The 12,431-nt window shown below is 36.9% G+C and overlaps 1 protein-coding gene across 1 annotated transcript in view; it reads left to right on the top strand.

Moving 5' to 3' along the window:
* The window catches only part of Pasd1 (PAS domain containing repressor 1), a 77,006-nt gene that overhangs the window by 45,189 nt on the left and 19,386 nt on the right, over nt 1–12,431 (top strand). Inside the window, exons 5-8 of the mRNA XM_070039568.1 lie at nt 2,417–2,516; nt 2,954–3,067; nt 3,906–4,021; nt 6,523–6,596. Coding sequence (XP_069895669.1) covers nt 2,417–2,516; nt 2,954–3,067; nt 3,906–4,021; nt 6,523–6,596 — 404 coding nt within the window. The remainder of the gene's footprint in view (nt 1–2,416; nt 2,517–2,953; nt 3,068–3,905; nt 4,022–6,522; nt 6,597–12,431) is intronic.

Below are 12,431 nucleotides of genomic sequence, written 5' to 3'. Positions count from 1 at the left end.
AGTATTGATGATGATGCAGTGAATAAGGCAAATCATGTGTCTATTCTAACACAATCATATTTTAATGGGAAGATCAGTATAAACAAATAAGTGAAAAGGAAGTGAAGGAACTTCAGGGAGCTGATGCTTCTTTGAATACTTTTGAGTGAAAATCTGAAGGACTGCTTCACAATAGATGAGAAGCAAATTTTAAGATCCTGGGATGAGAATCTACTTGGTGTATTGGAATATGACAGATATCCCATGTGCCTGAAGGGCAGTGGGCAAGTAAGAGTGGAAGGAGATAAAGTCAATAGTAATAAGAAACCAGAACACTGAGTAGTGAAGGCCCCTGTAAGGACTTGACTTTTCCTCTGCATGTGTTGGCTCAGAAGTAGAAACACTTGAGGAGAGGAATATAACATGGTCAGAGTTGATGTTTAACATGGCTCACCCCAATTTATCTGTGGAGAATAAACTGGTGGAAGGAGTATAGCAAAGAATAAGCATATGAGATTAATTAAGTTGGCTGCAGTAACCAACATGGAGACAAGAAATGAACCAGGTACGTAAATATTAACTGGTTTTGCTTGTATTTTGACAGTAGAACCAATTTGGTAATGAATTTGAAAGAAGCTCAGTGCTAGGGGCTCATGCCTGTAATCCTAGCTACTGAAGAAGCTTAGAGGAGAGTGGTGATTACCAAAGCCTAAAGATAAATGGCTATAACATAGATTGAGGTCCGTCTGCAGGAATGACATTATTGTTAGACAGGAAGAATAATTTGGGGTTTTATAGCACAGTTGGATGAATAAAATCAACAATAATGCATTATACATCTCAAAATAGAAAAAAATGAATTTTAATATACTTGCCATACAAATAATAAGTGTTGGTGATACACATGTTAATTACTCTGAATTGAGCATACTCAGTGTATACATGAATCACAACACCACTTTGTACTTTGTGAACATGTATCAATATTGTCTACCAGAAAGTAACTAATGCTAATAAAATGAGGAAGAAGCAGTTGATTGCATTTAGTGATGAGATGTGAGATATGAAAGCTGAGAATTCACTATTGAATTTGGTTGTTTAAGAAGGTCATTGGTGATATTGGTGAAAGCTGTGTCAGTAGAGTGCTTAGGATAAAAAAAATTGATTACTTGTATTAACATCAAGTAGTTGCACAAAACCATTTCGTTTTAACATGCCTGTATGTATGCACAATGTACTTTGATCAGAATCACTCCCTGTATTACTCTCCCAAGCCAATCTCAACAAGCTTCATTATTCCATTTTCCCAAAGAGAGAAAGAAGAAATTGAGTTTAGTCCTTTTGACATCATTTCAAACATGTATTTCGAATGGGTAATGCACAAATGCATGACTAAATGTCTCCTGGTTTTTCCATTAACACAAAACATTGATGAGTGTGGAGAAAGGAGAGATGCCAAGGATAGATGATTCCAAGAACTTCTGGTCCAAAGTAGACTAGAGACATCGATGTATAGCTGGAAAAGAAAAAGCCAGTGTCAAGTAATGTTTGAAGATTTTAAAGAACTTTTTAAAATCTGGTACTGGGGATTGAACCCAAGATGTTATACTTGCTTAGCAAGTACTTTGGGTTTTTAAAGTAAGAGATACAGCAGGTCTAATAAAGACCTCTGGAAAGACCCAGTAGAAAGAGAAAGCATGATTATGTGGGGAGAGCAGAAGAATTTCTGAACAATGTCTTCGAACACTGAAGACATTACAGAAGTGTAGGAGTTTGAGTTAGATGGGTCTTGTTCACTAGAGTAGGAGGAACACACATCTCTAGGCCCAGAAATAGACAGAGTGGTAGATCTGGTGGCAGGAATGTGTTGACATTTCCTTTCCTTTTGGTTTTGCTGAAATAAATAGGCCTGATTGTTAATGTAGAGGATTGTGGTTTGGAGATATTTTTCTCCCACCCATATTAACTGGCTTGGGTGAAGGAATGGTGTAGATGAAAAATTAGACATAACCAGAGTTGGAGGTTTCTCCAGGCAGGTGGGACAGAAGGAAAGAGCACATGGTAATGGTTACAGTGACCATGGCATATGAGACGGAAGGAAGAGTGTTGATCCTTTCAGGAAGTTAATTCAAGGTAAAAATGTCGTTTAAATAGACTGGAAGTCTTGGTGAGTGAAATATTGTTGTTAAAGTGGTAGGTAGTGATCACAGAACTGGGTACTGCTGACTGTGTGGAGTTGACACAGGTAGAACCAGGGTCAGCTGAGGCAGGTCAGAAGCTAAGCTCACTGTAGGTAAGGAGATAAGGGAAGGAACAATATTAGCATATGTAGTAAATTTGCTGTCTCTCTCTCCCTCTCTCTTTCCCTTCTCTGTCTCTCTCTCTCTCTCTGTGTCTGTCCCTCTCTATCTCCTCTTCTTTTTCTTCATCTTCCCAGAGTGAAGTAGTCGGCACACAATTGATTAACTTTCTGCCCGAGGATCAAAAATGGTTTGTCGAGCGAAAACTCATGTTGGAGCATCCATATATGACGTCAGGTAATTTTTTTCCTCAAATACAAAGTTCTTAGATTTTAAGAGAGAAATATCACTCTATATAGAGTATTTTTAAAAAGAGGCAGGAGAGCCAATGTAGCTATTGATCACATATTCATTTAATTTCATGTTATGTCATAGAAGTCGTATTTTTAGTAAAATAAATCACTTCTGCACTAAATCTTTGTCATTACTGTGAAAACTCTGATCATTGCATTGTTTATAGGAATTGTATTAGCATTAATTACATACTAGATGCTGTATGGTGTGATCTAGCTAGTGCTATACTCACACGTATAATATATATTATCTCTGTGAGTATTCATTGGAATAAAACAATGCTGTGCAATTAAATCAAAGTAAGATGTTAGTAATTTGAGATAATCCAACACATGATGTAACAATATAAATTGAGGATTTTGTCTATGTTCTCTTTCTAGTGGGAATGAATATCGAATTCTGCTGTGACTTTAAAAGAGGAGACTCTAGTGAGAATGATTTTCCTATTTATGAATATGTGAAAATAATTCTAAGTCTCAAAAATGCTATTGTTGGTAAGCAAATCAGTTCACTTCCAGATAATGTTCATGAGTTATATAGTCCCTACCTGCTAAATGCACTCTTTTTGGTATTTGCAAATTCTCTTTCTGATATCTTATGATTTTACACCTTAGTAATTTTAAAATTCATAGTAAAATCAGAGGTACATGGAAAATGTTTAGTCTTGTATGTATATTATATATTATACACATACATACATACATACATATAGACATATATAACATTTCTTTCCTAGTTCATGCAAATCAGAAGTTAGGCACCATTAAAAATCATGCATTTTTTTTAAATTGTATTTTATTTTATTTGAGAACATACTGTACAGGGGGGCTACAATTACATGGGCAGGATAATGCATACATTTCTTACCAAGCATTGCAGCCACACACACACACACACACACACACACACACACACACACACACACACACACACACACACACACACACACACACACACACACACACACACACACACACACACACACACACACACACACACACACACCCCTACACATTCTCTATGGAGCCTATATAAAAGAAAGGAGATAGAGCTCTTCTAGAGACTAATACATTCAACTGGAGGGTAGTAACAGAAGACTAAAACACACATGAGCACAGAGTTGTTTATAAGAATGGCTTCTTTAAGTTTGGGTGGGGAGTGTGTGTGGAGAAGTTGGCTGAAAGGGAAGGAAAATGGGCAAATTCTCATGGCTCAGATATTGGAAAATTGTCAGTGACTTGCTAAGCAGATCACAGATGTGGCATCTGTCTGTCTTCTTGATTAACTTATCTAGCTTTTAATTTGATTGTCATGTATGTGTTTCTCCTTTAGAACCTGTATTCTTTGAACCAGACCAGTCCGTCCGTGTGACATATTCACATTACCTGTCAGATGAACACTTTTATTTTGTGGGAACTATTTGTGTTCTCAAAAATGATATACTAAAGGTAAGTATGTTGTACATGTGCATTCACCACTGTGAAGGCAAGGGCTCCATTTAAAGAGCATATCGTTTTGTTCTCTCAGCCATTGGACAACACCGCTAAAGCACTCAATGTGTGCAGAAACTAAAATAAGGGGAAAACAGCTTTGAGATTTCTGGTAAGCATGTCAGTGGAGGTTAGATACATTTGAATGAGATGCACACCCATGAAGGGCTCTGATATAATATGAAATCAAGCCTGAAATATAATAAGTGAGCATTTTGAGAGGCAGATAAAGGAAAGCTCTTTTGGAGGCAAGGTGCTTGCTAAGCAGGTCTTGTATCACTTGCATTATGCCCACAGTCCTTTTTGCTTTAGTTGTTTTTCAGATAGCATCTCAGATGTTTTATTTGATAGCAGCCTCCTATATATCTGGTGTTATAAACATTAGCCATCATACTCAGGCTATTTGTTGAGATGGGGGTGTGTTCTATAACTTTTTTGCCTAGGCTGGTTTCAAGTTGTGATCCTCTCAATCTCTGTTCCTTAATAACTGGGATTTCCGGCATCAGCTACTGGCTTGGCCGTAAATGGAATGATCCTGTTGTAAATTGAATTTTTAGTTAGTTTTTCTTTGGGGGAGGATATTTGATTATAAAAAGTTGGTGTTGTAATTTGGCAACCATAAATTCTACCTTTAAAAACCAAAAGTAAGTCTTCATAATTTATCCAATGAAAGACCCATAAAATCAGCCATTAAGTAATATATGTAACTTCTGATACTGCAGGCTATGTACTCAGTGCTAGGGAGATTTGGGGAGGCAGAAAACTGCTAAGCATTGCTGATATATGCCATGAGGATGATAAAAATAGATCATATGTTAATGGCTGATGCAGGGAGTTCAAGTAGTGTGGTCTTTCTGGTAGAGTAGAGACTCCTAATGGGGATAACAAAGGAAGGGAATCCAAGTAGAGCGATTATGACTACTGTAAAAGCTTTGAGGAGTTACTAGCTTACAGAGTTCCAAGGAAGAAAAGTAGGTTACTTGGCTAGAACAAGGTGAAAGAAGGAAGGGATAAAACTGAGGTCCAAGAGGCAGAGGATAAATTAGGTAGGATTTGATATCTATAAGCTAATAAACAGGGAAAGGACAAGATAGATTTTTTTTTAAAAAAATCAGACCAATTTTAAATTGTGAAACAGAGTATAGAGGAACAAGAATGGAAGTGAAAAGTTTAATGTGACACATGATATGGACTTGGAACTATGATTGCATTCATGGAGATGGAAACTCCAGAATTTGACATGTGTTTTAGAAGTAGAACATTTGTTTGTAAGCTGGAAATGGCTGGGAGAAAAGAAAGTCCCTCAAGGATAACAGTTATTAGCTTTTTGGTCTGAGGAACTCTGTGAATAGAGATGCCATTAACTGATATAGGTAAGACTGGGACACTGTGGAGCCAAAATTTTTGTTTGTGCATTATGTGTGTGCGTCATCAAGTTCTGTTTGAACCATGTTAATATTGTGATGACACTGTCATATTTAACACATACAACCATTTATCTTTCAAGAAAGGCCTCTGAATCCAGACACTTGAATTAAGATCCTTTCTCTACTAGCTGTCTGACCTTGGCCAAGTCACATCCATTATGGTTACTTCCTTTAATAGTCACTATGAGGAGCACTTAGTGACTCGAAGGTGCTGCATTTGCCATGGTGATGGTGTTTTCTATCATTATCATGGCTAGTTATCCTTAGGAGGAATGAGGACAAAGACTTGTTTTAATTTTCATTTCTGATTTAAAGTGGAAACTTTTGTCATCACATTTCAGCAACTGAGAAGAACACCTTTATATTTAGGTTTCAAATAGATTTAGATATACAATTTCTCCAAATTTAGGGCAGTGAGAAAAGTGGTACAGAGGAAGATAATTGAAGGAAGCTACCTGACTTAATTTCATCACTCACTGTTCCTTCTTGGAAAACTTCTGGGATTGGATTCTCTTATGTATCACCATACTACTGACACTCCAATTTAGCCCTTATACCTAATTGATATCAACTTCCTTTACTGTAAAGGGGGGGAAATCTTACTTGGCCTCTCCCCTTGTCCACTTCATGGCACACGGACATCTAGTGTGGTTTCTTCCAGTTTATCTCTGGATTTCTACGATATTTGTAACATATTAGAGAAGTTTTGGAGAACAAATGCCATGGGAACACAGAAAGTGATTTTTGTTTACTTTTTTCCAGAGAACAGAGAACTCAGGTCAAACCTTTAAATTCTCTCTGAAATCTACCAGTTTGGGGCCAAATCATTAGATCTCTGTAATCCTCACTTTTCACATTTGTAAAATCCACAGTCTTTTTCATATTTATATGCAAATTAGAGGCTAAGGGTCTATCTCAAGGGTAAAGTACTTGCTTTTCATGTACAAGGTCTTGGGATTGAACTCTTGCACTGCCAAAACAACAATGGTAAACACAACAACAAAACAAACTAATATGCCAATTTTTCTGCAGGAAATTTACAAAAGATTACGATTCAGTACAATGGAAATCAAAGAGGAACCAGATGAAGAATCATCAGAATACAAGTAAGAGATAATATATATACATATTATGTATGTACGTGTATGACAGTTAAAATACATTTTGATAAATAACACTGAAGCAAGAGAAAGAACATTCATTGAAAGATTCTGTTCTATCAAAAGTATTATGTATTGGTCTAATATATAATCTAGATAACAATCTAGTAGTTTGAATTATCTCACTTAATATAACTCAGATTTTTAGTACTTTTCACTGGCTTTTATATATTTTTTAAAAACATTAAATTTAATTGGCACAGGCACTTAATGACCTTCAAATTCAGATGCTGCTTATTGAGACAATACTTCCTTTTTTCCTGAAAATAGAAGTAATATGCAGAGAATACAAGCCAATATTCCATAATTTTAAGTGGAAAACTAAAATGCTAAACTAAACCTCCAGGAAAATACCAATTTGTCAAACATCACTAACCCCCTTATATATTTATTTTATTAGCATATTAATTGCCACAAACAGGTTTCATTGTGATATTTCCATATGTGTATATAATGTGCTCTGACAAAATTCATCCACTCTCTTTCTTGTCCCCTTTCTCTCACTTTTTACACATTTTTTCTTTTTTTCTACCCTTATTTCTTATTTTTTTACATTTTTATTAGCATGTCTATATTTGTATCCAAAATATCTTGATCAGACTCACCCAGTCCCCTCTCCCTGTCCTTCCCAAACCAATATCATCAATCTTCATTACTCTATTTTCCCACATGTACATAAAGTATTTCGGGTACAATCACTCTCCTTCATTGTCTCCTTTCACCCTGTCCCCTCCCACTAGAACCCACACCTCCAGCAGGACCTGTTTTGCATTCTTGTCATTCAACTTTAAGTGTATGCTAATTTTTCAAAAGTGTTTCACCATAGTATTTCACACATGCAGATTCAGTATTTTAATCAGCTTGACACACCTCCCTCATCACCTGTGCTTGGTCTTATTTTCTCCATTCCCACTACTTCTATTATTAAACAGCTTTCAGTGAATGATGCAACATGTCTTAGTATTGCTCAACATTCCCATTTCCTTTCCCTCTTAATCTTTATAAACAGTCACACACTGGAAGTGGTGCTGTGGCTCAAGTGGCAGAGTGCTTACCTTGAGCTGAAGAGCTCAGGGACAGTGTCCAGGCCCAGAATTCAAGCCCCATGACAGATAACAACAACAAAAATTTATGCACACACAGATGTATGTTTACATATATGTTTATCTTTTCATTCTAGCATCCACATCTGAAACAAAAATATCTACTCTTTCATGCACAATTTGAAGTGGTTTTATTATTCTAATTTCATACACATGTATATAGTACTTGGATCATATTTTCCTACATATCTTTTACCTTTTATACATCTATTTAAGAGGCAATGTCTGGATTCTGGGGATCATATTTAATTCATCTATATAACCTTGAGACAAGTGATATTCCATCTTGAGTTACCTAACAAATTATTTTCATCATCTAAAAGAATAAGATAATCAGATTATCAGATTTGTGATTGATAAGAAAAAATGAATTGTTAATATTTTTGAAGCTCCTTGCTAGGATTTGTGAGACAAATCATTGAAGCAACACTGAAATCCCTGGAGATTTAGACACTAATGAAAATGAGTCCATTACCTAGCAAAGTTTAGAGAAATCTGGGTTCCATTATCTGAAGTATTGATTTATTTGGTAAAATACAACTTGGGATACATAGTCTGGCAGCTACCTGTTCTACTAAACTAAGTAAAAGCATGAATGTATTCATTGTCAGCCTGGAATAAAGATGTATAGAGGAGTGAAGCAGGATCTGTCTTTATGCTTTTTGCTTTATCTTTTCTTCTGATATTTTTCTTTAGCTCTATGACCCTTTTTGATTTATTTATTTATTGTTTTTTTTGTTTGTTTGTTTTGTTGGTCATGAGGCCTGAACTCTGGGCCTGGGCGCTGGCCCTCAGCTCTTCAGCTCAAGGCTAGCGCTCTACCACTTGAGGCACAGCGCCACTTCCGGCTTTTTTCTTTTTGCTTATGTAGTGCTGAGGAATTGAACCCAGGGCCTCATGTATCCGAGGCAAGCACTCTACCACTGAGCCAACTATCCAGCCCCTCTATGACCCTTTTTTAAAAACTTTTATTTGAATGTTGGTGGACACTATCATACACATTCTTCTTACCCATATTCACAATTGGTTCCATTTTGTGCCATTTTGTTTTATTTCTCTATGTGCACTCATGTGTGCGTACAATTTTATACAATTATGCACTTCCTATAACCGAAGTTATTATGTTATATTACCAAAGAATGATTATAAAATCAGGAATTTTACTATGTGTTGAACACTATTATCTAATATGCAATATATGTTCAAAGTTTATCTGCAAGAGCTTCCACTCTGGCTTTAAAACACATATCTACCTAAGTTACATAGATATAGTTGAGCTTTATCCATAAAGAGTAAAATTCGTCTGTCCCTGAGATCAAATGTTCATCTTGTTGCTTGAGGGCTTTTTCATTACTTGGATTTCAACCCAGAGCCTCATGTATGCTAGGCAGGCACTCTCTTGCAAAGGACTGTCCCCAGTCCTTTGTAAATTAGTCTTTTTAATATAGAGCCTCACTTCCTTCCCAGGTATGCTCCTATAAAGCAGTGTTCTTTTAGGCTTTCCATTGTAGCTGAGATGACAGGCATATGCTGCCATGCTAAGTTTCTGTCCATTGACATCAAATTTCAAGACCTTTTCTATCTGGGCTGGCCTGGAACCATAGCCTTTTCCAACCTCAGTCTCCCACACAGCTAGGATGACAAGACTATTACATGTTGCCCAGCAACTGACTACGAATGAGTCTCAAGTGCTAGCTTCAACCCATAATCTCAGCACCCATGTAGCTATGATTACAGGCTAGGTAATCATAAAATTCAGTCTCCAAAAGGGCCAGTTTTCAAGTGAAGAGGGCATGAATGTATATAACCACAGCATGTCTTCTAAAGTCACTTGCTGTATTAATAAGGATTTGGTTGTGCTCTATTTCACTATGGAAAAGTAATGTTCATGTTTCCTTTCATTAAAGTGGTATGTCAAGCAAATAATTTTGATTAAACAATAATGAAGCTTGATTCATGAAAGAGATTCTAAACTGGAAAGTTTATTTGATAGTGGACCTAAAAATGAAAATAGTAAAATGTTAAAATAACACAGCTATCATGGATTACCAAGATCATACCTGAACTACCAATTAGCATCCATCAAAGGCCCTATTCTCAGAGTGGGAGATGCATCCCTGTGGAAAATTTGGTCCCTAGCTGGAAGGGATGGCCTTACAGGCTTATTAATTGGCAAAAACATAGCAAAGTTTTCATCTTGCCCCTCAGATCTAGTATCAGGATAGAGTCTTGTCTGATTTATTGATTTCTCCTAGAATGGGTTTTCCACGAATATATGATAAGGAACTGTGTAGCTTTGACATTCATCCTGGTCTATGAATGTCCTTAGTGTTAATAGCTGACATTGAAGCTAGGATCCAGACAAGTTCCAGTGACTCACCCAGTAGCATTATATGAGAAAAAGAAAAGGGAAGGCCAGAGAACACTAATATTGTAAACATCCTTATTTTCTTAATATTCCTATGCTACTCCAAAGACACCAATGTCAGCAATATTGTTTTAGCAGTATTGTGATAAAATTGTGAAATATTTCTTTTTGGTTATTGATGACCTAACGTATCTTTATAGAAATAGTTTTTCTTGACTTCAAACCTTGGTAGAAGACGTGTGTGTGTGTGTGTGTGTGTGTGTGTGTGTGTGTGTGTGTGTGTGTGTGTGTGTGTGTGTGTGTGTGTGTGTGTGACAGAGAGAGAGAGACAGAGAGAGAGAGAGAGACAGAGAGAGAGAAAGGACTTGTTTTAAGAGAATATTTTGAGCTGTGTGCCAATGGATTATGTCTGCAATCCTAGGTACACAGGAGACTAAAATCTGAGGATTACAGTTCAAAGCTAACCCAGGCCAGAAAGATCATGAAACTTCTATCTAAGATTGCTCACAAAAAGCCACTGATAGGGCACCAGCCTTGACCAACACAGCTAAGGGACAGCATTAAGGCCTTGAGTTCAAGCCCCATTATAAGCACAAAGAAAAAGAGTAATGTTTTGAGATTTTTTTTGTGATGAAACACAGCTACTTTTCTTTAGAAGTAGAAAGGGGTTCTTTTCATGTAACTATAGCTAACAAAGTGTCTTTAGATCATTTTCTTTCTTTTTAGAAAGAGCTATGTCTGTTCCCAACCAGGACTCATAATGGATATTGCTTTTCATCATGTCCTGACCCTGCATCCATTATGTCCTTATACAACCTAGTTTAAAATGCACATGCTCAGTGTGACTTTTATATTCAAATTATAAATCAAATATTTGTCATATATACTTCCTTATAGTGAGCCATGGAATGTAAATTCACTGAAGAATTTACATTTTCTTCTTTTTCTTTTTGGGTCCGGCCTTGGGGCCTGAACTCTGGGCTTGGGCGCTGTCCCTCAGCTCTTCAGCTCTACCACTTGAGCCACAGCGCCACTTCCGGCTTTTTTCTTTTTGCTTATGTAGTGCTGAGGAATCGAACCCAGGGCCTCATGCATGCAAGGCAAGCCCTCTACCACTGGCCACCTTCCCAGCCCTACATTTTCTTCAATTACATATTTGATATTCAATTTGAACTTAAGGGAAAACATGGTTGCCTCTCTTTGCAGTGTTTTTTTTTTTTTTTTTTTAATTTGGTCTTTTTTATGTGCTGGTACTGGGCTTAAACTCAGGTCCAGGGTATTATCCCTTAGCTTTTTCAAGACTGGTGCTCTACCATTCACCCACAGCTCCATTGCTGGCATTGTGGTGATTAATTGCAGGTAAGAGTCTCACAGACTTTCCTGATCAGGTTAGCCTCCAATTTGTGATCCTCCTATGTCAGACTCCTGAGTAGTTAGGATTACAGGTATGAACCACCAGTGCTTGGCTTGGTTTGCAGTGTTTTATTGTCAAAGTCAACATTATGTCCAAGAACATTCACTACCTACTTTGAAATAGGATTGTCCAAAGAACTTTCTCTTGTGACAGAAATGGTCTGTATACTGCTTATTGAAAACAGGAACCACTAGCTGCACATAGTTACTGAGCATTTGCCAAGTGGCTAGTGTGAGTTGAAGAACTGTTTTTTTTTAAATAGTGTGTGGCATTCCATTTTCATTGTTGTCAAGGTGATGTATAGAGGGGTTACAGTTACATAAGTCAGGTAATAAGTACATGTCTTGTCAAACTTGTTACCCCTTAGTTTTTATTTTTATCTTATTGTAATTAGGTTCAATTTTAATCCAGCCACAAATGACTTGTGGTTGCCTTATAGGACAATGTAGCCATATATTCACATGTTGTCTCAAGGACAAAAAGCTCTATTACCCACAAGCCAATCTGAAGGCATTAAATTATTTTTAAGGAATATATGTTAGACTTGACTTGCCATTTAAAATAACTGTGTCAATCCAAGAAAATATGAAATAAAGGGTGTACACACATGTATACTAAATTGACTGCTAAGTTTATTTGTTCTTTTATTCACTCAACAAATTAACCATTAAGCACCTTGCAGTGCTCTGCAGCATGCTAAGGGCTTAGGATGTAAGATGTTGAAAACATTGATTTCCTTCAAGAAATTTACCCTGTAGAGAAGGTGGACAATAACTAAGCAGAAACTTTCTTTGTGTGTGTGTGTGTGTGTGTGTGTGTGTGTGTGTGTGTCCGGTAGTGGGGCCTGACCTCTAGGCCTGGGCGCTGTCCCTCAGCTCTTCAGCTCAAGGCTAGCG

This window comes from Dipodomys merriami, unplaced genomic scaffold (assembly GCF_024711535.1).
Source record: "Dipodomys merriami isolate MVZ:Mamm:240054 unplaced genomic scaffold, mDipMer1.0.p SCAF_3, whole genome shotgun sequence".
Taxonomy (NCBI): domain Eukaryota; kingdom Metazoa; phylum Chordata; class Mammalia; order Rodentia; family Heteromyidae; genus Dipodomys; species Dipodomys merriami.
The sequence above is the reverse complement of the archived record's forward strand: the minus strand, read 5'-3'. Positions and strand labels throughout refer to the sequence as shown.